The sequence below is a fragment of the Thermobia domestica genome, chromosome 13, assembly GCF_964235325.1.
Source record: "Thermobia domestica chromosome 13, izTheDome1.hap1.1, whole genome shotgun sequence".
In the NCBI taxonomy this organism is placed as follows: Eukaryota; Metazoa; Arthropoda; class Insecta; order Zygentoma; family Lepismatidae; genus Thermobia; species Thermobia domestica.
This window is the reverse complement of record NC_137466.1, coordinates 26,093,914-26,113,256: the sequence shown is the minus strand read 5'-3', so window position 1 is coordinate 26,113,256 and position 19,343 is coordinate 26,093,914. Positions and strand designations below refer to the sequence as shown.

At 36.4% G+C, this 19,343-nt stretch overlaps 1 protein-coding gene across 1 annotated transcript in view; it reads right to left on the bottom strand.

Moving 5' to 3' along the window:
- The window catches only part of Faa (fumarylacetoacetate hydrolase), an 87,443-nt gene that overhangs the window by 42,803 nt on the left and 25,297 nt on the right, over positions 1–19,343 (bottom strand). Inside the window, exon 4 of the mRNA XM_081735553.1 lies at positions 5,924–6,064. Coding sequence (XP_081591679.1) covers positions 5,924–6,064 — 141 coding nt within the window. The remainder of the gene's footprint in view (positions 1–5,923; positions 6,065–19,343) is intronic.

Sequence of the window (19,343 nt, the reverse complement as noted above, 5' to 3'; positions counted from 1 at the left end):
TCATTTCTCTTCTCATTTTACATCCTCAGTTTTAAAGAGAGAGAAAGAGAAAAAGGTCAACGTGATAAAAACTAAATAAAGAGGAATATGCGAAATATAAAGGAAAAGAAAACGTGCGCATATATTGACAATTGACACATGCACTTCAAAGGAGACCACCTCAAATTTTGTTATGAACCATATATAATAACTGTGAGAATCAGCAAACCACAAAGACATAATTACACACAGTAAGTGTTATATAACACATATTTATTAAACAAATAAAAATGCTTGCAGAAAGCTGAAAATGTCTTTAAAATCTCAACCATAACTGAAACAAGAGATTACTTCTCTATTGTTTTTCTTCGTAGCATCCATCTACATGGAGAAATGAGAAAGAGAGAACATCTTAAGACATTCGCACGTATACAATATCGGAAACTGCTAAATGGAAAAAATTACAGTCTTTGGATGGGATTCGAACCCAGAACCATAGTATTAGAAATCCCACACTCTACCGATGTAGCTAGTCTGACAGTAATACCCTTTTCCTCCATCATTACCTATGAAAGATGGAATGGAGTCTGCAGAAAACTACGTCTAACATGTCCACGATAGACCGCCTATAACTTATGTCTAATTGGTACTTAAAAAAGCTAGTTCTACACGTGCATAGAAAAGTAAAATCAAATGAGTAGTTAGTACACATCACTTTGTCTGTCTCACTCTATCTCTGACTATAGAAATAGAGGAAGAAGAAAAAAGTATAGAGGTGAGAACATAAGAAGAACAAGCAAAAATATAAGTTGCAGGAAACTGAATATCAAGGGGAGAGAGAGAGATACATAGAGACAGAGAGAAAAATAGAGGAACGGAGCAAATGATTTAATATACATCGGAAAAGAAGGTTCACAACTGTGCTATACATTTAATGTATTGAATACTCTGCAGGCCCGTCTCCACGGGAGGGCTAGGGAGGCCGGGCCCCCCCTAAACTTTGGCCGGCCCCAATAAAGGTTTCACGATAGGCTTGCAAATGAACTATAATATGGTGATGAAGTATAATATGATTGGGTCGGGCTCCCCCTAACTTCGGTCACCCCCCCCCCCTAAATTTTTGGGCTGGCTACGGGCCTGATACTCTGTTTCTTCTAAATTGCTTGCTAGATGACAAATATTAATTTGTAAAAACGTAGCAAATGCCCGCGTTGTCTTGTTTTCTTACTGTTTCAGTAATAGTGGAAAACGTGGTTTATGCAACATAATAAATTACTAATTTTCCCACAACAATCATGTAGATGTTGTTGATGATTTTGAGTTTAACGTCCGTTCAGCAGCGAGACTATATGAGACGTGGACCTACTTATTAACGTGGAATCCGAACCATATGAGCTGCTGCCGGGAATCGAAGCAACCATGTACTGTAGGTAAGAAATTTCTAAGCAAAAGAAAAAACTGATCAGCAAAATACATAAAACGATAGTCCTGCAAACTATTACTTAAAGAGAATTTATTGTAAAATCAATACATCCATGTGGCGGTATATAGTCGTAAAGTGATTAGAAAACTTAATATCAAACTGTCGATCACATTGTTTTACTTATTTGAATTCAATGTCGTATAGATTCGGTTTTAGCTCTAGATTTCAGCGTTCTCACTTCGATTCTTAACTTGTTGGAAATATGCATTAATCGAAATTATAAAAGTATACGAAATTTAACTAGCTAAAAGAAGAGAATAACATAAAAATCCGGATTAGAGTACGTCGTCGCCAACATGTGCTTTTATTTCAGGGAGCATAAAGTCGAGAAGATCAACATTTTTTTACCATTAAGTCGGCCTATAATTCGATGGATACCACCTCAACCTGCAGTCTCGCATATCCATCCCCAACAGTGAATCGTCACATGACCCATTCGCGCTGAACGGGCCATATATTGTGGATCAAACCGTGTTCCAGATGGGCGATACACACGTGTTTTCCCAAAGTTTCCAGTGGAAAATATTTTCTCATCTGTAAAGACAACAGTGCCCCAGTGACAAGTAATATTTAGCTCTGCAAACGCCAGTCTATCGACTTTGTGATCTTCTGTCAATCTCTCCTTAACAGCAGCCCGGAAGGACCTTAAGCCTGCGGCCCGAAGTCGCCGTCGGACTGTAGTTACATCACCTGGAAAGGCGGTAGATTGCTGCAGTTGTCGGGCACACATGAAAGGCTGTCGACAGCATTGATCAACTAATCGTTGGTCTTGTGTCGGTGAGGACACTCGTGGCCGACCACTTCCAGATTTTCGAGTTAGACTTCCAGTTTCCTCATATCTTTTCCACCACCTGAACGCCGTTGCACGATGCACGCCTAATCGAGCTCCTGCTTCAGGAACACTCAATCCCGCATGTTCAATAAGAGCGACAACACTCTCACGTACAGAATGATCATATTGCGCCATTCTTACACAAAAGTAAAAGTGCTAAAAACGTCTTTGAATATACGATAATGCACAATATTTCTATACATGACGTCGTATTATGAAAAACATGCGCAGAAGAAGTAGATGTGCCTGTAATCAACTGTTGTTGCACGCAAAAATACTCACTCACTGTTAGTAACAAAATATTTTCCATTTTTTTTTTAAATCCAATACACTAGAATATAGTAGCAGTTACTATCTTTCAAGAACATAACTTCCATCGAGTGGTGGGCATAAACAAAAGCTCGTAACTATGCAACAGTTAACTTCCATCAAAACCCCCGAAGCACTTTACAGATTTAATCTGATTTATTTGTGCAATTTAGATACATACAAGATTACAACTTGTCTGGGAAATTTGTTCATACTCGTTTAAAACAGTTCTATTCTATTATTCGCCACTCGTATACATTATATGACAAACAACAAAACAGAAACAAGTAAAGTGCAAATACTCTAGACAATATTTTTCAAAACGTACTACAGAATTAAGATATAGCCGAGCGGTTTAGTAGAGTAGTCTACTACCTCCGCCTTCTCGTGTTCAAACCCACCTGAGGTTTGTGTCTATTCTCTGCTTTCTTTCTTGTGCTTTCACAACGAACGTTTTTTCTATAATTCCTATAAGCTATGACTTGCAAACCCTAAACAAAATACACATGTTTATTGTAATACTCTAATCCGGATTTTTATGTTATTCTCTTCTTTTAGCTAGTTAAATTTCGTATACTTTTATAATTTCGATTAATGCATATTTCCAACAAGTTAAGAATCGAAGTGAGAACGCTGAAATCTAGAGCTAAAACCGAATCTATACGACATTGAATTCAAATAAGTAAAACAATGTGATCGACAGTTTGATATTAAGTTTTCTAATCACTTTACGACTATATACCGCCACATGGATGTATTGATTTTACAATAAATTCTCTTTAAGTAATAGTTTGCAGGACTATCGTTTTATGTATTTTGCTGATCAGTTTTTTCTTTTGCTTAGAAATTTCTTACCTACAGTACATGGTTGCTTCGATTCCCGGCAGCAGCTCATATGGTTCGGATTCCACGTTAATAAGTAGGTCCACGTCTCATATAGTCTCGCTGCTGAACGGACGTTAAACTCAAAATCATCAACAACATCTACATGATTGTTGTGGGAAAATTAGTAATTTATTATGTTGCATAAACCACGTTTTCCACTATTACTGAAACAGTAAGAAAACAAGACAACGCGGGCATTTGCTACGTTTTTACAAATTAATATTTGTCATCTAGCAAGCAATTTAGAAGAAACAGAGTATCAGGCCCGTAGCCAGCCCAAAGTCGTGAAACCTTTATTGGGGCCGGCCAAAGTTTAGGGGGGGCCCGGCCTCCCTAGCCCCCCCGTGGAGACGGGCCTGCAGAGTATTCAATACATTAAATGTATAGCACAGTTGTGAACCTTCTTTTCCGATGTATATTAAATCATTTGCTCCGTTCCTCTATTTTTCTCTCTGTCTCTATGTATCTCTCTCTCTCCCCTTGATATTCAGTTTCCTGCAACTTATATTTTTGCTTGTTCTTCTTATGTTCTCACCTCTATACTTTTTTCTTCTTCCTCGATTTCTATAGTCAGAGATAGAGTGAGACAGACAAAGTGATGTGTACTAACTACTCATTTGATTTTACTTTTCTATGCACGTGTAGAACTAGCTTTTTTAAGTACCAATTAGACATAAGTTATAGGCGGTCTATCGTGGACATGTTAGACGTAGTTTTCTGCAGACTCCATTCCATCTTTCATAGGTAATGATGGAGGAACAGGGTATTACTGTCAGACTAGCTACATCGGTAGAGTGTGGGATTTCTAATACTATGGTTCTGGGTTCGAATCCCATCCAAAGACTGTAATTTTTTCCATTTAGCAGTTTCCGATATTGTATACGTGCGAATGTCTTAAGATGTTCTCTCTTTCTCATTTCTCCATGTAGATGGATGCTACGAAGAAAAACAATAGAGAAGTAATCTCTTGTTTCAGTTATGGTTGAGATTTTAAAGACATTTTCAGCTTTCTGCAAGCATTTTTATTTGTTTAATAAATATGTGTTATATAACACTTACTGTGTGTAATTATGTCTTTGTGGTTTGCTGATTCTCACAGTTATTATATATGGTTCATAACAAAATTTGAGGTGGTCTCCTTTGAAGTGCATGTGTCAATTGTCAATATATGCGCACGTTTTCTTTTCCTTTATATTTCGCATATTCCTCTTTATTTAGTTTTTATCACGTTGACCTTTTTCTCTTTCTCTCTCTTTAAAACTGAGGATGTAAAATGAGAAGAGAAATGAGAAGAACCTCAATCTATTACTCCATCTTGTGAGAAATTTGTGATTTGTAGTCACGTGGTCTATGAATTTCTTGCTCCAAACGAAGTGTGCAGGGGGACGAAGCCGAAGGTTATCCTGGCGTGATCAGTGCCACAAAGACGTTAGGTTGGTTGCCTATGTTGTTGGCGTAGTTTCACAATGAACTTAAACTTTCATGTTGCAGGTTTTTTGCTTCGTATTGTACCTTGTAAAGAAAAATGGAAATAAGATCTTTGTACGTTTAGCGTAATTAGTATTTGAAGTGATGAGAGAAAACAATTCATACAACTTAAAAAAAAAAAAAAAAAAAAATCAGTATATCTGTTGCCTTTACTACAGAAACGATGGGGGTTTTTAGCAAAGAAGCCAGTGAATTTTTGAATGAGTTAGGATCAACTTTAATTAAGAAGTCAGGCGACCCAAGAAGCAGCAAACACTATTTAATACAACGAATAAGCCTAGCAATACAGAGAGAAAATGCAGTCAGCATTTTAAAATCCTTCCCATTAGCACAAGAGCTGGATGAAATTTTTTACTTAAAATTAGTATAAACATGGTGATGGACAGCGAATTGTTTTTCTAAGTTTATTTAGTAAATCCGTTCTATTTCTTTTTATATTTCTTCGCTGGCATTATATTCTTATTTCAATTTTTTATCACTAATTCCCAAAAGATTTGCATAAGATATTGAACTTAGACGGACTTCTTTCTTTTTTTAAAATTTATAGTGCTAAACTGTAATCTCCAGTTCCTGTTCTGTGTTCTGGTAACGTTGAATGTGTTTGTCGTTGTCGAAAATGGAGTGCTAGGTGTAGAAGTGTAATATGATTTTTTTTTTTTTTTTTAACGTTTAGTAGATGTTTAAACATGATATATGCGACTGTTTCACAAAATGTAATACTAAAACAATAGCGAGTAAAAAATTATCAACATCCTGAAAAAAAATCAGTATATATATAAGTTCAAACTTCACATCGTAATACGCGAGAATGTGATTTAAGTATCTTTGCAGAATAAAATTATTTTCTTGTAAGTAAATCTCTTCAATTTCATTGTTATTCCTCCTCCCCCTCCCCCCCTTTTCCTCTCGATAAGCTTTAGGATATCAACGTATTGATAGCTACATACCAATTTGGAAGAAGCGCATTTTCCTTCCCTCGGAACATGATGCCAGTGTTCGTTGCATGGTAGATAGACGAGAAGAAATCAGTATAATCGCCTATATGAGCTGGAAGATGCATTGTAGCTTCAGATTGTGGAACAAATGCCCTAAAAACAAATACGAATTATTAATGTACCGTGGATGCATTTTTAATTACTTCAACTTATTACATAATGCACATAAATCTAGCACATTTTTGTTAAGGAGTCACAGAATACGTACATAAGTTTCTGCCTGTTATTCAAGTTCATTTTATTTATATTCTAAATTCAAGGGCTTAGTTTTATCGAGTTTTAGGCCATCATCAAGGGCTTTGGTCTGATGAAGAGGAAGTAGCCAAGAACAAAGGCATGAAAGAAACAAAATAAATAAATAAATAAATAAATAAAATAAAATAAAAAGCTCACTCCTTCAATATGTATTCTATGACTGAACCACAACCTTGCTCACTCAATGCACCAACTCACTTCCACAATACATATTCTACGTTTAAATTTCAATTCAACTCTACAATTTTACGTGTCAAGAGTCGATATCTGTATGTAGATATACCGAAGTTTACATAATACTCTTCTTATGAACCAAGCAACAATCATGGTGCCCAGGGCAACATTCATTGAAATATTTAATCCTGTTTGAGGTAAGGAAAGTAAGTCAATGATAGTGGCACGGAAATCTGCTGTTGCAAATGTTGCTCAATTTGAAAAATGTTCTCCGTATAAAACTATAAAAAAAGATTACAGAAACTTGCACAAAAATATATTTCAAAAGGAAGCAAATGAAAATTACAGGATATATCTGGAGAGCGAAGACGTTTTAAAAATATGTCATCATGATCTAGCTGTTAATTCTTTTATAGAAGCACGTAACTTTAAAAAAATGACAATCAAAATGATTATGTAATACGCTCTTAAAACATGAAATTAAGTGAATATATATAGGGCAGCTATTCATGGAATTAAAAACTGCTATAGCGGTATATATATTAAGGATAATAAGTACTTGTTTCAAAACATTGCATAAAAGTAGCAATTTGTTTGCCCGAAAAGTTACTTGATTCTTTGAAAGAAAGACACGCATTGTTATCAAGACTACACACTATGAAAAGTCTCCAGATCTAGTGAAAGCGACGCTGTTTTCATACCAGTATTGACTTGCATCTCTTATATCATTTCTGTGACATTTCTTAAGTTTATGTGAAGGGCATTTTCAGCGTCGAGGTCTCCCTATATAAAGTAATCGCTTTGCCTGGATTTAGGAAAGTAACTAGTAACACAGATATAAAGATTGTTACATAAATTCTAAGCCTAACAAGAAGTATTCGAACTAGACATATAATACTTATTTATTGAACAATGATATGATGTAATATCAAATTTATATTAATATTGACTTTTACTCTGTTCTTACAGGTCCAGAAGACGGAAGAGTAAGTAAAGTGTGACCAAATGGAGAAATTGAAGGCGAGAGCTGTTACTGAATATCTCCACAAGAAAGTTTAAAGCCAAAGAAGATCCATGTCGATATGACTACTACTTTAGGTGATAGTGCCCCCTTCATACCCCATAGTGAAGAAATAAACAGCCGAATTTAAGAGGGGGAGAACCTCCATTGAACATGATACTCGATCAGGAAACTCCACTGAAGCACTAACTCAAGAGAACATTGACAAAATACACGAAATCATCATGTATGATCGGTGAATGACCATCAAGCAGACTTCTAAGACAGTGGACTTATCTATTGTAAGCGTTGACCGAATTATCACCCAGCATCTGGGTATGAGCAAGGTTTCTGCAAGATGAGTATCAACTTTTAACACCTGATCAAACGCTCATCAGCCGCAGCATTTTAAGGGACAATCTTCATCTCTTCCGGACAAATCCAGATGTCTTCCGCACTCGATTCATACAGTAGATGAGACCTTGGTCCACCATTATCAACCAGAGTCCAAACAAAGTTTCAAGCAGTGGAAACAATCCTCATCTCTCCCTCCGAAGAAGACCAAGTCAGCGTCCACAGCTGGGAAAGTGATGACTACAGTTTTCTGGGATTCGAAAGGGATAGTGATGGTGGATTATCTTCCAAAGAGGCGAACAGTTACTGGGGAGTACAATGCAGGTCTTCTACCACAGCTGCGTGATAATATTCGGCAGAAGCGTCTTGGGAAACTGAAAACAGTTGTGCTTCTCCATCAAAACAATACCCCTAGCCACAAGTCAGTCACATGGCAGCCATTTACAATTGCAGTTACAGATTCGTCCCCTCACCTTATTCACCTGATTCGGCATCTTCTGACTCATTTCTTTCCAAAGCTTAAAAAGAAGTAGGAAGGTACTCATTTTGACACTGATGATGATGTCATGCATGTCGCAGATGAAATTTTACATGCCTTCCACAAATCATTTTTTACCACCGGCATTATGCATTTGAACATCGATGAGCAAAATATGTTATTGTTAGGGGAGTACGTTGAAAAGTAACACCAACCATAAACTCTCTGCTACTACTTCATAGACTCTAAGAACTTCTGTAAAAACCCTCGTATTATATCTAAACGGAGAAAATAACCGATTTTATGTCTCAAGTGGCTAATCACCGCCGTCAAGAGTGAAGAAATGTGTGGCTGTTCAGGGAGGGGTCAGGGCTACGTAGTGGCTAATGCATCCGCATCAATTCTCAGACTAGTCGTATATTTTTTCACTCTCTGTATAGTATTAATAACACAGGTATTAAAATAATGAGTTATGTTACTAAAATTAACGAAATGCTGAACTTACAGAAGTCGAAATTTAACTGTAACTTTTCACTCTTATTTTCACTGATCCTCATAAATCATTAACCCTGCAATCTCTATTATTGATTGGTGTGTTTACTATTTTACATAAAATTGTTATAAAACAGACAAAAAGAAAACAATACTCTAATTAACTGAACTAAGTCCCCTGGAATGATCACATCTCACGACAGTCAGATGAACAGTTGTGATTTGAGTTTTACTCCCACGGTTATGCCGGTTAGGCTAAAGGAGACAGTGATGATGAGAGATGAATGAAATGATGGAATGAAGAAAGTGGGAGGAAACGGGAGAACCCCGAGAAAACCCACGCACACGGTGTTTGTCCACAACAAAGTTCACTTGGCGGGAGCAGGGTTTGACCCCGGGACCCCATGCACCAGAGCTGAACGCTCTACCACTGAGCCACCGCGGCCCCTCAGTTATGATATTTAAATATTTGCCAGATAGCTTTAAGTTATGTCACGTGTTGCCAGCACATAGGCTTTTAGTTTGTATTACTGGATGTTAAAGTTCGAAATGTTACCACATTACATATAAAGTCTTCATTGTAAGTTACACTATTGCTCTCACCGAGGTAAAAATGGCTTCTATCAACATGATTATGCCTCCCCACTGCGGTTCATTGGAATACATTGAATAAAAATTTTGTTCTTTCTTCAGAATGTTGGGTGAAGCACATTCGACGAATTCCATGAGGTTCAGTATCTCCAAACATCATACGCACTATTCTTTCCTGTAGAACGATGTGAAGGATAACTCATGAAAACGGTGTATAAAATGAGGAATTGTGTGTGTGCATGGGCACCTGAAGGTGGAGCCCGCGCCTCCCTCTGGCTCACGAAAATGTATACGTAGAGATGAAAAAAAAAAAAAAGCCGGCTTTTTTGGGAAAAAAACGAGAATTTTGAAAATTTTGGCTTTTTTCATTTTCATAATTTTTCTGTTTAAATAGCTTTCTTATAGTATACTCTAAAGTTAAATAAGATTCCATGACCTAAATGCCATATTTCGCTCTGGAATTCACCATCATGATGGATGGAGCAAATGGTTTATGAATTAAAGTAAACATAAAGTACGTAGTATTTGAGGGCAATTTTAGAAACTATTTAACTTTATTTTAACTTCTAAATTATCGACATTTTTTCTTCTCTAGATCATTTCTTTATAGTCATCCGTGTTTCAGTTCTTAGAGCTTAGTACTCTAGCTTCTATCACATAATTAAACTTATGTTTTTCAATATATCCATCAGAGCGTACGTTTTTCAATATAACTGTCAGAGCGTACTTCCACATTTCCGTTATACTGTAGCTGTGCAATGAGTTAACAATAATCTTCCGGACACAACCTTGAATACCATTTGATAGAAATAATCAGTATCGGATTTAGAAAAATATTTGGGAGGAGTTTTTCTGAATAATGCTTGGTTTTTCTAAAAATTCCTAACATTTATTTAAGAGGAGCTTAAGTTTATGAGTACAAGCATAACAAATATTTCGTTTCGTTTGTATATTCAGCTATAATCTTCCAGATACAACCTTGAAGACCATTTTATACTGATAATCAGTGGCGGATCTAGGAAAGTATTTTGGGAGGGGCTTTTCTTATTAATGCTTAGTTTTTCTAAAAATTCCTATTTTTTTATTTGAGGACAGCTTGAAGTTTATGAGTAAAGGCAAAACTAATATTTAGTTTGTTTTAGAAATTCCGTAATTTTGGGGCAGAGGCTTCAAGACATCTCCACCCTAACCCTCTTTGCAAATCCATCACTGCTGGTAATTAGTAATAACAAAGATTTAAAAACGATTAGAAAGAAGTCGGCCAGGACTCACAGTACACGCACTATCTCTACATTCACAGATGGAATTAAGAAAAACTTTTGTCAAAATGGTAGAATGCGGGGTTGAAACCCGGACTTCACGATAGAGGTGCAAAAGCTAACCACTCACTCATGTTTGTTGTGTAATTGTACTTAACTTAAATGTATTCTCTCTCTCTCTTTCTCTATGGCCACAAAAGCTCTCCATTGACTTTTGTCCGTAATCCAATTCAATCCAGTTTCTACTCTGTATTCCTATTTCTGCTAGATCCATCTTAATATTGCCCTCCCATCTGGGCCTAGGTTTTCCTAATGGACGTTTCCCGATTGGATTTCCAGTTAAAACTTTGAAAGCGTTCCTATTTTCTTCCATTCTGGCTACATGACGTGCCCACCTGAGCCTCCTAGACTTGATTACTCTAACGATGTTTGGTAAACCGTATAAATTATGTAGTTTCTCCTTATGAAGTTTCCGCCATTCCCCATTCCCCATTCCCAATTCCTCTTGGGTCCAAATATACGTCTCAGAATTTTATTCTCAAATAATTTCAGTCTCCGTTCTTCCCTCAGCGTAAGCGACCATGTTCCACAACCATAAAGCATAACAGACATGATTATCATTTTATATATTTTATGCTTTCAATTCCTTGACAGAATTCGCGACGACAAAATGTTTTGAATTGAATAATAACAAGAATTTCCTGATTTCAGTCGACATTTAATTTCTTTGTGGGTATGATTTTGGTCTGGTAATACTGATCCAAAATATCTGAAAGTATTCAGTGTGTATTAATTGATATTTTAACGCATTCATAATTTGCCGTATTACGATCCTTGTGAACTTCCTTGTATTTAGATTTCTCTGCATTTACTCATGTTCCTGCAAGTGTTTAATGAGGCCTCTGCATTTCTTTCGATTGTTCTCCTATCAGATTTATATCATCAGCATACATCATAACCTGGTGAATACCATTCAACTCTAGACCCTGGTTCCTATCTTTGATTTTTCTTAAAGCGTACTCCGGAACAAAGCTGAATAATAACGGCGATAATGCATATCCTTGTTTCAGGCCAATCTCGACGTGGAAGCTCGCATTTTTCTACTCGGACTTTACTCTGGGATTCATTTAAACACTTAATAAATCTAGCTTTTTCAGTATTCCATCTGTAAGAATGTTGTACAATGTTTCCCTCCTAATCGAGTTGTAAGCCAATCAGCAGTTGATGTACTGGGTAATATATTCCCATTTCTTTTCGAGTATTTGTCGAATGGTAAATATCTGGTCGATTTCGACTAAATCCACACTTATAATCTCCAATAATTTCATCTGCGTATGGTGTCAATCTTATTATTAGAATGTTAAGAGAAATGCCTCGATAATTCTTGCAATCAATTTTGTCGTCTTTCTTGTGAATTGGAACAGTGATTGATTATTCCACTCTTTTTAAATGTATTGCCTAGTTTTTTTCTTTTTTTCCTTTTTTTTGCAAAAAAGTTTCGTAACGATATGTTGAATTTTCTTGTTAAAAATTCAGAAACCTTCAGGACTGGGTAAACCATGATGGTGGTTGAATATTCTACAGCCTAGGAAACCATACGCTCAGATGAACCGTCTATTACGTATATGATCCATGAACAGAAAATTCGATACTTTCCCGATTCTGAACAAGCTTAAGGAACAGTCAGTGCATTACAGAATTTGGAGCTTTACCGATTTTGCAGATCCGAAGCACCCGATAGGTGGTAACAAATTATTACGTATGTGATCAATCAGTGAAAAATTTGTTCGAAATATTCATACAATGTACAAGAAAGTTAAAACTTAACCGAAAAATTTGAACAATGTACAGAACCACCCGAAACGAAGCTCTTGATGTGCAGATTTCTCTCGTTTTTTTCTTTATTTTGCTTCAAGAGGAGGGTGTGTGATAGTTTGAAGTAAAAATATTACATACAATTTTGCTAGTTATTTGTGTATCATTTTTTAAGTACTTATTGTATATAAGAGGTTAAAATATTATTACATATATTGGTTAATCCTTTGGAATTCATAATGTAAATATGTTAAGAATTTTAAAAAATCTTTTTGAAATTCATGGTTTATTTTCGAGGTTTCATATTATCTGCATTTTTTTTTTTTTTTTTTTTAAAGAAGCGAAACAAAGTCTGCTGTATCAGTTTAAAGCAAAATTTTCAAAAAAAAAAAAAAAAAAAAAAGCAAAAAAGTGAAGCAGAAAAAACCGAGTTTTTTTCCAAAGATAACTGTTTTTTCCGAGTCCTTGCATCTCTATGTATACGTGATACAGCAAATCATGTATATTAAATACCAGAAATAAAAGACGTAATATAGCAACCATGGAGATGGGCCCCCTCTAGAAAATTTTCTTCGGGCGCTCCTGTATATATATATATATATATATATATGTGTATGTGTGTGTGTGTGGGGGGGGGGGTGCGTTGGTGAACCCGCCAATCTTTGTAGGTCGATCGGTCTACAGAGCAGCACTCTGAGCAAGTTTTGCAAAGCGAGCATTTTTTAGTGGTTGCTCGAAAAGTTTTTTACTTTTAACGCGTGCAGGACCATTATAGGGGTCCCCCCGCGAGTTCTTTTGACTCCGCTCGTTTATACGGATACAGCCGGTTGTGTGTGAAAAGTGTGTATTCAGACTGAAAAATTTCGTTTCTCGATCGGTGTGTATTCCGACACAGTGCCATCTACGTGTGTATTGCAAGCTGGAACTAGAGCAATTCAAACTCGCAGCTGCTGCGTTCACCATTGTTGCCAATCAAGTATTTCTTGAAATGTTAAAGAAAATTAGCAGATTTAGCAGACGAATTATTCACGGTAAGAACTCCGATATAATAAATATAACGCAAAAATAACCCTATGCCTAAAATGTTTTTATTAGAACTGAGGGGAGGGAAAGGTGTGTATATATAAAGATAAATCTATATAGGTAAAATCGAAAATCACTATGTTTGTGACTATAAATCTGCTGAACCGCCTGACCGATCTCGATCAATTTGTAACATGGATGAGGTTCGAGGTTGGGCTGGTTTTAGCCTATTCACTTTGATATTAGAACTGACGGACGGGGGAAGGGGAGGGGTATAAAAATAATAATTAATAACTCCCGAACCACTCGACCGATCTTGTTCAAATTTTCAACATACATGAAGTTCAGGTCTGGGGTCGTTTCTATGATTTAAATTTGGCGGAGCAACGTAGGGGGGAGAAGGAGGGGGAGATATGTAAAAATCAATTTATATAAGACTGAAAATGACTATTTTTGTAATTTAATAAATCTTGAACTATCCGACCGATCTCAATAAAATTTTCGAGGTACATGAGGTTCGGATTTGGAAACGTTTTTGTAATTTCACTTTAACGGTAGATCATACGAAAGGGGGAGGGGAGGAGAACTTATAGATAAAAATTAACAAAACTAATAATTTTTGAACCACTTATCAATCTCGATCGAATTTTCAACATGTATGAGGGTCGGGCCTTGAGGGTTGTTTATCGTGTCACTTTGACGAGCCAGCATAGGGGAGGGGGGATATATGTAAAATAAAAATAAAAATGAATTCTTTGTGACTTCATCATTCTTGAACTACCTGACCGATCTCAATAAAATTTCTACATACATGAGTTTTGGGGCAGGGATTGCTTTAGGCTATTCACTTTGACGATGCAACGCAGGGGAGGGGGAGGGGGGTAGAAATTTAAAACTGATCAAAATGGCTTATATTAGTGTTGAATCCATAGTTTTCGGGGTCGCTGAGATGAGCTGTAACATCCGATGCTGTGCCGCGCAACATTGAAGAGGAGGAGGGGGAGATATATAAAAATGGCCAAAATTTTCCGATATTAGTGTCTGATCCGTAATTTTGAGGGTCGCTGAGATGAAGAATGACACTTCCAATCCCGTTTGAAACCAAATTCTGCCCCGTAACTTGGGAGAGGGGGAGATAATAAAATGAAAGAAAACGATTAATATTAGTGTCGAATTCATGGTTTTCGGGGTCGCCGAGATGATCAATGATCTTTCCGATGACGTTTAATTTGATGCCATTAAAACAAAAACAAAAAAAAAACATATTCACCTGTAATAAACACATGAGGTACCGAATTGTGCATTTAAGTACTCATTTCAACCAGCAAAGCGGGTAAATATATGCTAGTAAAACTTCATAATTTTGGAACCACTGAACCGATCTCATTCAAGTTTTCAACTTGGATGAAGTTCGGACCTGGGATGACTTTTATCATTTACGTTTGACGGTGCAATGTAAGGAAGGGATATATATATATATATATATATATATATATATATATATATATATATATATATATATATATATATATATATATAATATTGGGTGTATCAGACCACCAGTCTTAGGCATTTTTCTCAGCTCGTGGTGCACGTAGGCACTGGAAACAAAAAAATTATGACAAATGAAAAATGAAGAATCAAATGGTGATACTTCCATATCCAGTGGCGTAGCGGGAATAAACCAACGGGGGTCAACTCCAAAATTTTTAATGAAACTGGTATCAATTTTGATTTCTTTAGAAGTAATATTGAAAATGAAATAACTTTAACGGGAAACACTTTTCGTTATATTCTACGGTCTGGGATTTACATCTGTTATTTGTTGAATTGCTACTATCAGACCACCCGGTACAGGCATTTTTCTGTTCTTAGTTCACGTACACACTTCAAACAAAAAATGAATGACTAAATCGTATGTGAAGAATATAATGGTGATACCTCCATATCCAGTAGCGTAGCGGGAATACATCAATGGGATTAATTTTAATTTTTTAATGGAAACTGGTACCAATTTCGTCTTCTTTAGAAGTATTACTGATAAAGAAACAGCTTTTACGGGAAACACTTTTCGTCACATTCTACGGTTTGAGATCTACTTATATTATTTGTTGTTGAATTGCCACTATCAGACCACCCATTTCAGGCACTTTTCTCTGTTCGTAGTGCACCCAGACACTTCAAAAAAAAAAAAGAAAAAAAAGAAAAAAAACAATGACCACATCGTATGTGAAGAATCAAATGGTGATGCTTCTACATCAAGTGGCGTAGCGGGAATACATCCACGGGGGTCAACTCCAAAATTTTAAGTGGAAATTGGTATCAATTTCGATTTCTTTGGAACTATTATTGAAATAGAAACAACTTTAACGGCAAACACTTTTTGTTAAGTTCTGCGGTTTGAAATCTACGTCTGTTATTTGTTGTTGAATTGCTACTATGAGTCCACCCGGCACAGTCATTTTTCTCTTTTCGTAGTGCACGTAGACACTTCACCGAAACTGAATGGCCAAATCGTATGTGAAGAATCAAATGGTGTTGCTTCTATATCCGTGTTGCTGCTTCTATAATGGTGCTGTTGAAATCCAAATTCAGCCAATCCAGAAGAGGGGGAAAGGGAAATACATAAAACGGATACAAAATAACCCATATTAGTGTCGAATGCATAGTTTCCAGGGTCTCTGAGATGACCAGTGTCATCCGATGTCGTGCCGCGCAACACGGAAGAGGAGGAGGGGAGATATATGTATAAAATGGTCAAAATCTTCCGATATTAATGTTGACCCGTATTTTTTATGGTCTCTAATATGAAGAATGACACATCTGATCCCGTTTAAAACCAAATTCAGACCTGTAACTTGGAAGAGGGGGAGATAATAAAATGATCAAAAATTATTAATATTAGTGTCGAATTCTTGGTTTTCCGGGTCGCCGAGATGATCAATGATCATTTCGATGCCTTTTAATTCGATGCCATTCAAAACAAAAACAGCATATTTCACGGGTACTAAACACATAATGTACGGAATTGTGCATTTCAATTTTCATTTCACCCAGCGAAGCGGGTAAATATATGCTAGTAAAACTTCATAACTTTGGAACCACCGAACCGACCTCGTTCAAATCTTCAACATGGATAAAGTTCGGACCTGGGATGACTCTTATCATTTTAGTTAGACGGTGCAATGTAGGGAAGGGGGATATATATATAGGATGTATCAGACCACCAGTCTTAGGCATTTTACTCAGCTCGTAGTGCATGTAGACACTGGAAACAAAAAATGTCTGATCAAATGGTACATGAAGAATCAAATCGTGATACTTCCATATCCATGTGATGTAGCGGGAATACCTCCACGGGTGTCAACCCCAAAATTTTTAATAGAAACTGGTATCAATTTCGATTTCTTTAGTAGAAATATTGAAAAAGAAATAACTTTTACGGGAAACCCTTTTCGTTAAATTCTACGGTTTGGGATCTACGTCTATTATTTGTTGAAATGCTACTATCAGACCACCCAGTACAGGCATTTTTCTGTTCGTATTCCACGTAGACACTTAAAACAAAAAATGAATGAGTAAATCGTATGTGAAGAATAAAATGGTGATACTTCCATATCCAGAGGCGTAGCCGGGATACATCCACGGGGGTCAAGTCCAAAATTTTAAATGGAACTTGGTATAAATTTCAATTTCTTTGGAAGTATTATTGAAATAAAAACAACTTTAACGGGAAACAATTTTCGTTAAATTCTGCGGTTTGGATCTACGTCTGTTATTTGTTGTTTAATTGCTACTACCAGTCCTCCCGGCACAGAAGTTTTTCTACGTTCGTAGTGCACGTAGACACTTTAAGAAAACTGAATGACCAAATCGTATGTGAAGAATCAAATGGTGTTGCTTCTATATCCAGTGGCGTATTGGGAATACCTCTACGGGGGACCAAATAGAAAATTTCAAATGTAAAGTTGTATCAATTTCGATTTCTTTGAAAATACTATTGAAAAAGAAACAATTTTTACAGGAAACGCTTTTCGTTAAATTCTACAGTTTGACAGTCTGTTATTTTTTTGTGGAATTGTCACTATCTGAGCATAATTCCGAGGCATTTTCCTCTGCTCTTTGTGCACGTAGGCACTTTAAACACGAAATTGAATGACTAATTGTGTGTGAAGAATAAAATGGTGATGCTTTCATATTCAGTGGCGTAGCGGAATACCTACACGGCCTGTAATCTCCAAAATTTCAAATGTCAAGTTTTCTTTTTCGATTTCTTTGCAAGTATTATTGAAAAAAATGTCTTATTTCTTGTGTCATCTGTCTTATTTGTATTAAAGGGATGCCGGGAGACCATTTATGCTGTACACGGCGCCTGATCTCCAGAAGTCTTTTGTGTTGAAGAAGGAAGTGCCCAGTCCTCTGCACACCAAGTGCAAGAGATGAAATGCTTTCCTCGACTGCCCAGCACGATTGGGAAACCGTAGACCATATAGCCAAACAGCCTCGCGATAATTCTGCCGACTTCACTCAATACTATTAACATATCAAAAGCTACGATATTCGAAAAGAAATTTTTTGTGTCCCCTCAAGCACACGAAATAATAGGCAATAGGAGTCGAAATCAACAAACGTTCAACAGTTTATCTTTCAACTATAGGCCTAAACAACAAATTTTCAACTGTTTTATATCAGAACTTTTTTCTGTTTTCTTTCCTTCTACTTCGTCAGATGACACTTATTAATGTATTTTTCGCTACTAATAACCATCATATAAAAACGTCTCCCTCTTCTCTCATTATTGCAGCTTCTTTCCCTCCTAACCTCCTCTTCCCCGGTATCTCATTATTATGTCAGGTGTAGCTTTGGCGCACGACATTTTGAACTATTTACAGGTAAAATTCAATTCTTTGCATGAAAAGGCATGTTTATAAGGAACAAATATCTGCAGGCGACAGAATGAAATACAAAGTAATACGCTGTATTATAGGTTTACAAGTGTAGTGTTACTAGTCTAAAATGATTACAAGTGATTTACGCCGGATATAATAAGTGAGTGTATTTGAGAGATGGTACTATTTGATGTTATTTTATCCTAGCAGCATATTTTTGCACAATGTACAAAACCTGTATTTTGTGTGTACAAGTGCAACGTTACTAGTACGAAACCATTGCAAGTGCTAGTGAAATTCGTACCATTGACAAAACCCATTTCTTTCCACTATCCTGGCTTGCGCACATAGCCCCGATTGCCCCTGACGGGCTGCTCTTTCGTGCGCACCCCCGCTCTAGCGTACGTGCCCACCAGCTTTATTCTGCCATGGCCCAAGTGGATAGCATTCGTGTTTTTAATGGTCACATAGCACAGGTTCGTTTGTGTTTTTGCAGTGTAATATTTAATTATTCATCCTTATATTTTATCTATGCCAAGTGAGGCATTTTCCTGTCGCCATGGGAATCCTTTTAGGGGGCAATAAGATGGAAATTAGTGAAAGAATTATGTTTTAACAATTGTTTCTAATGGTGCGCCAAAAGTAAACTTGTACGTATTCTTTTTCCTTCTGACTCTTCTTCTGTGAATCAGCGGTTTGTTTTAATTCTTCAGACTTCCTTCCATCATCTTTTTATAACTTTTCTTTCAACTCAACCTCTTCTTTTTTTTCTTGACTAATTACTCTATATCTTCACCTTCTCTTTGATCTTTACACGTTCTTATTATTCCACTATCTACCTCCTATCTACTACTATTATTCCACTATATATCTATTTCTGTATTGTTTTCTTCTGTTTATTTCTTTCATTACTTTATTTTCTATTCTCACCTGTTTATCATAGTTGTTTTGGACTTCTATTATTTGTATTCTTTCCTTCTATTATTGTTGACCTAGTGGGTATTCCCTGACTCATATTAAGGTATTCCGTTTCTACTACCTG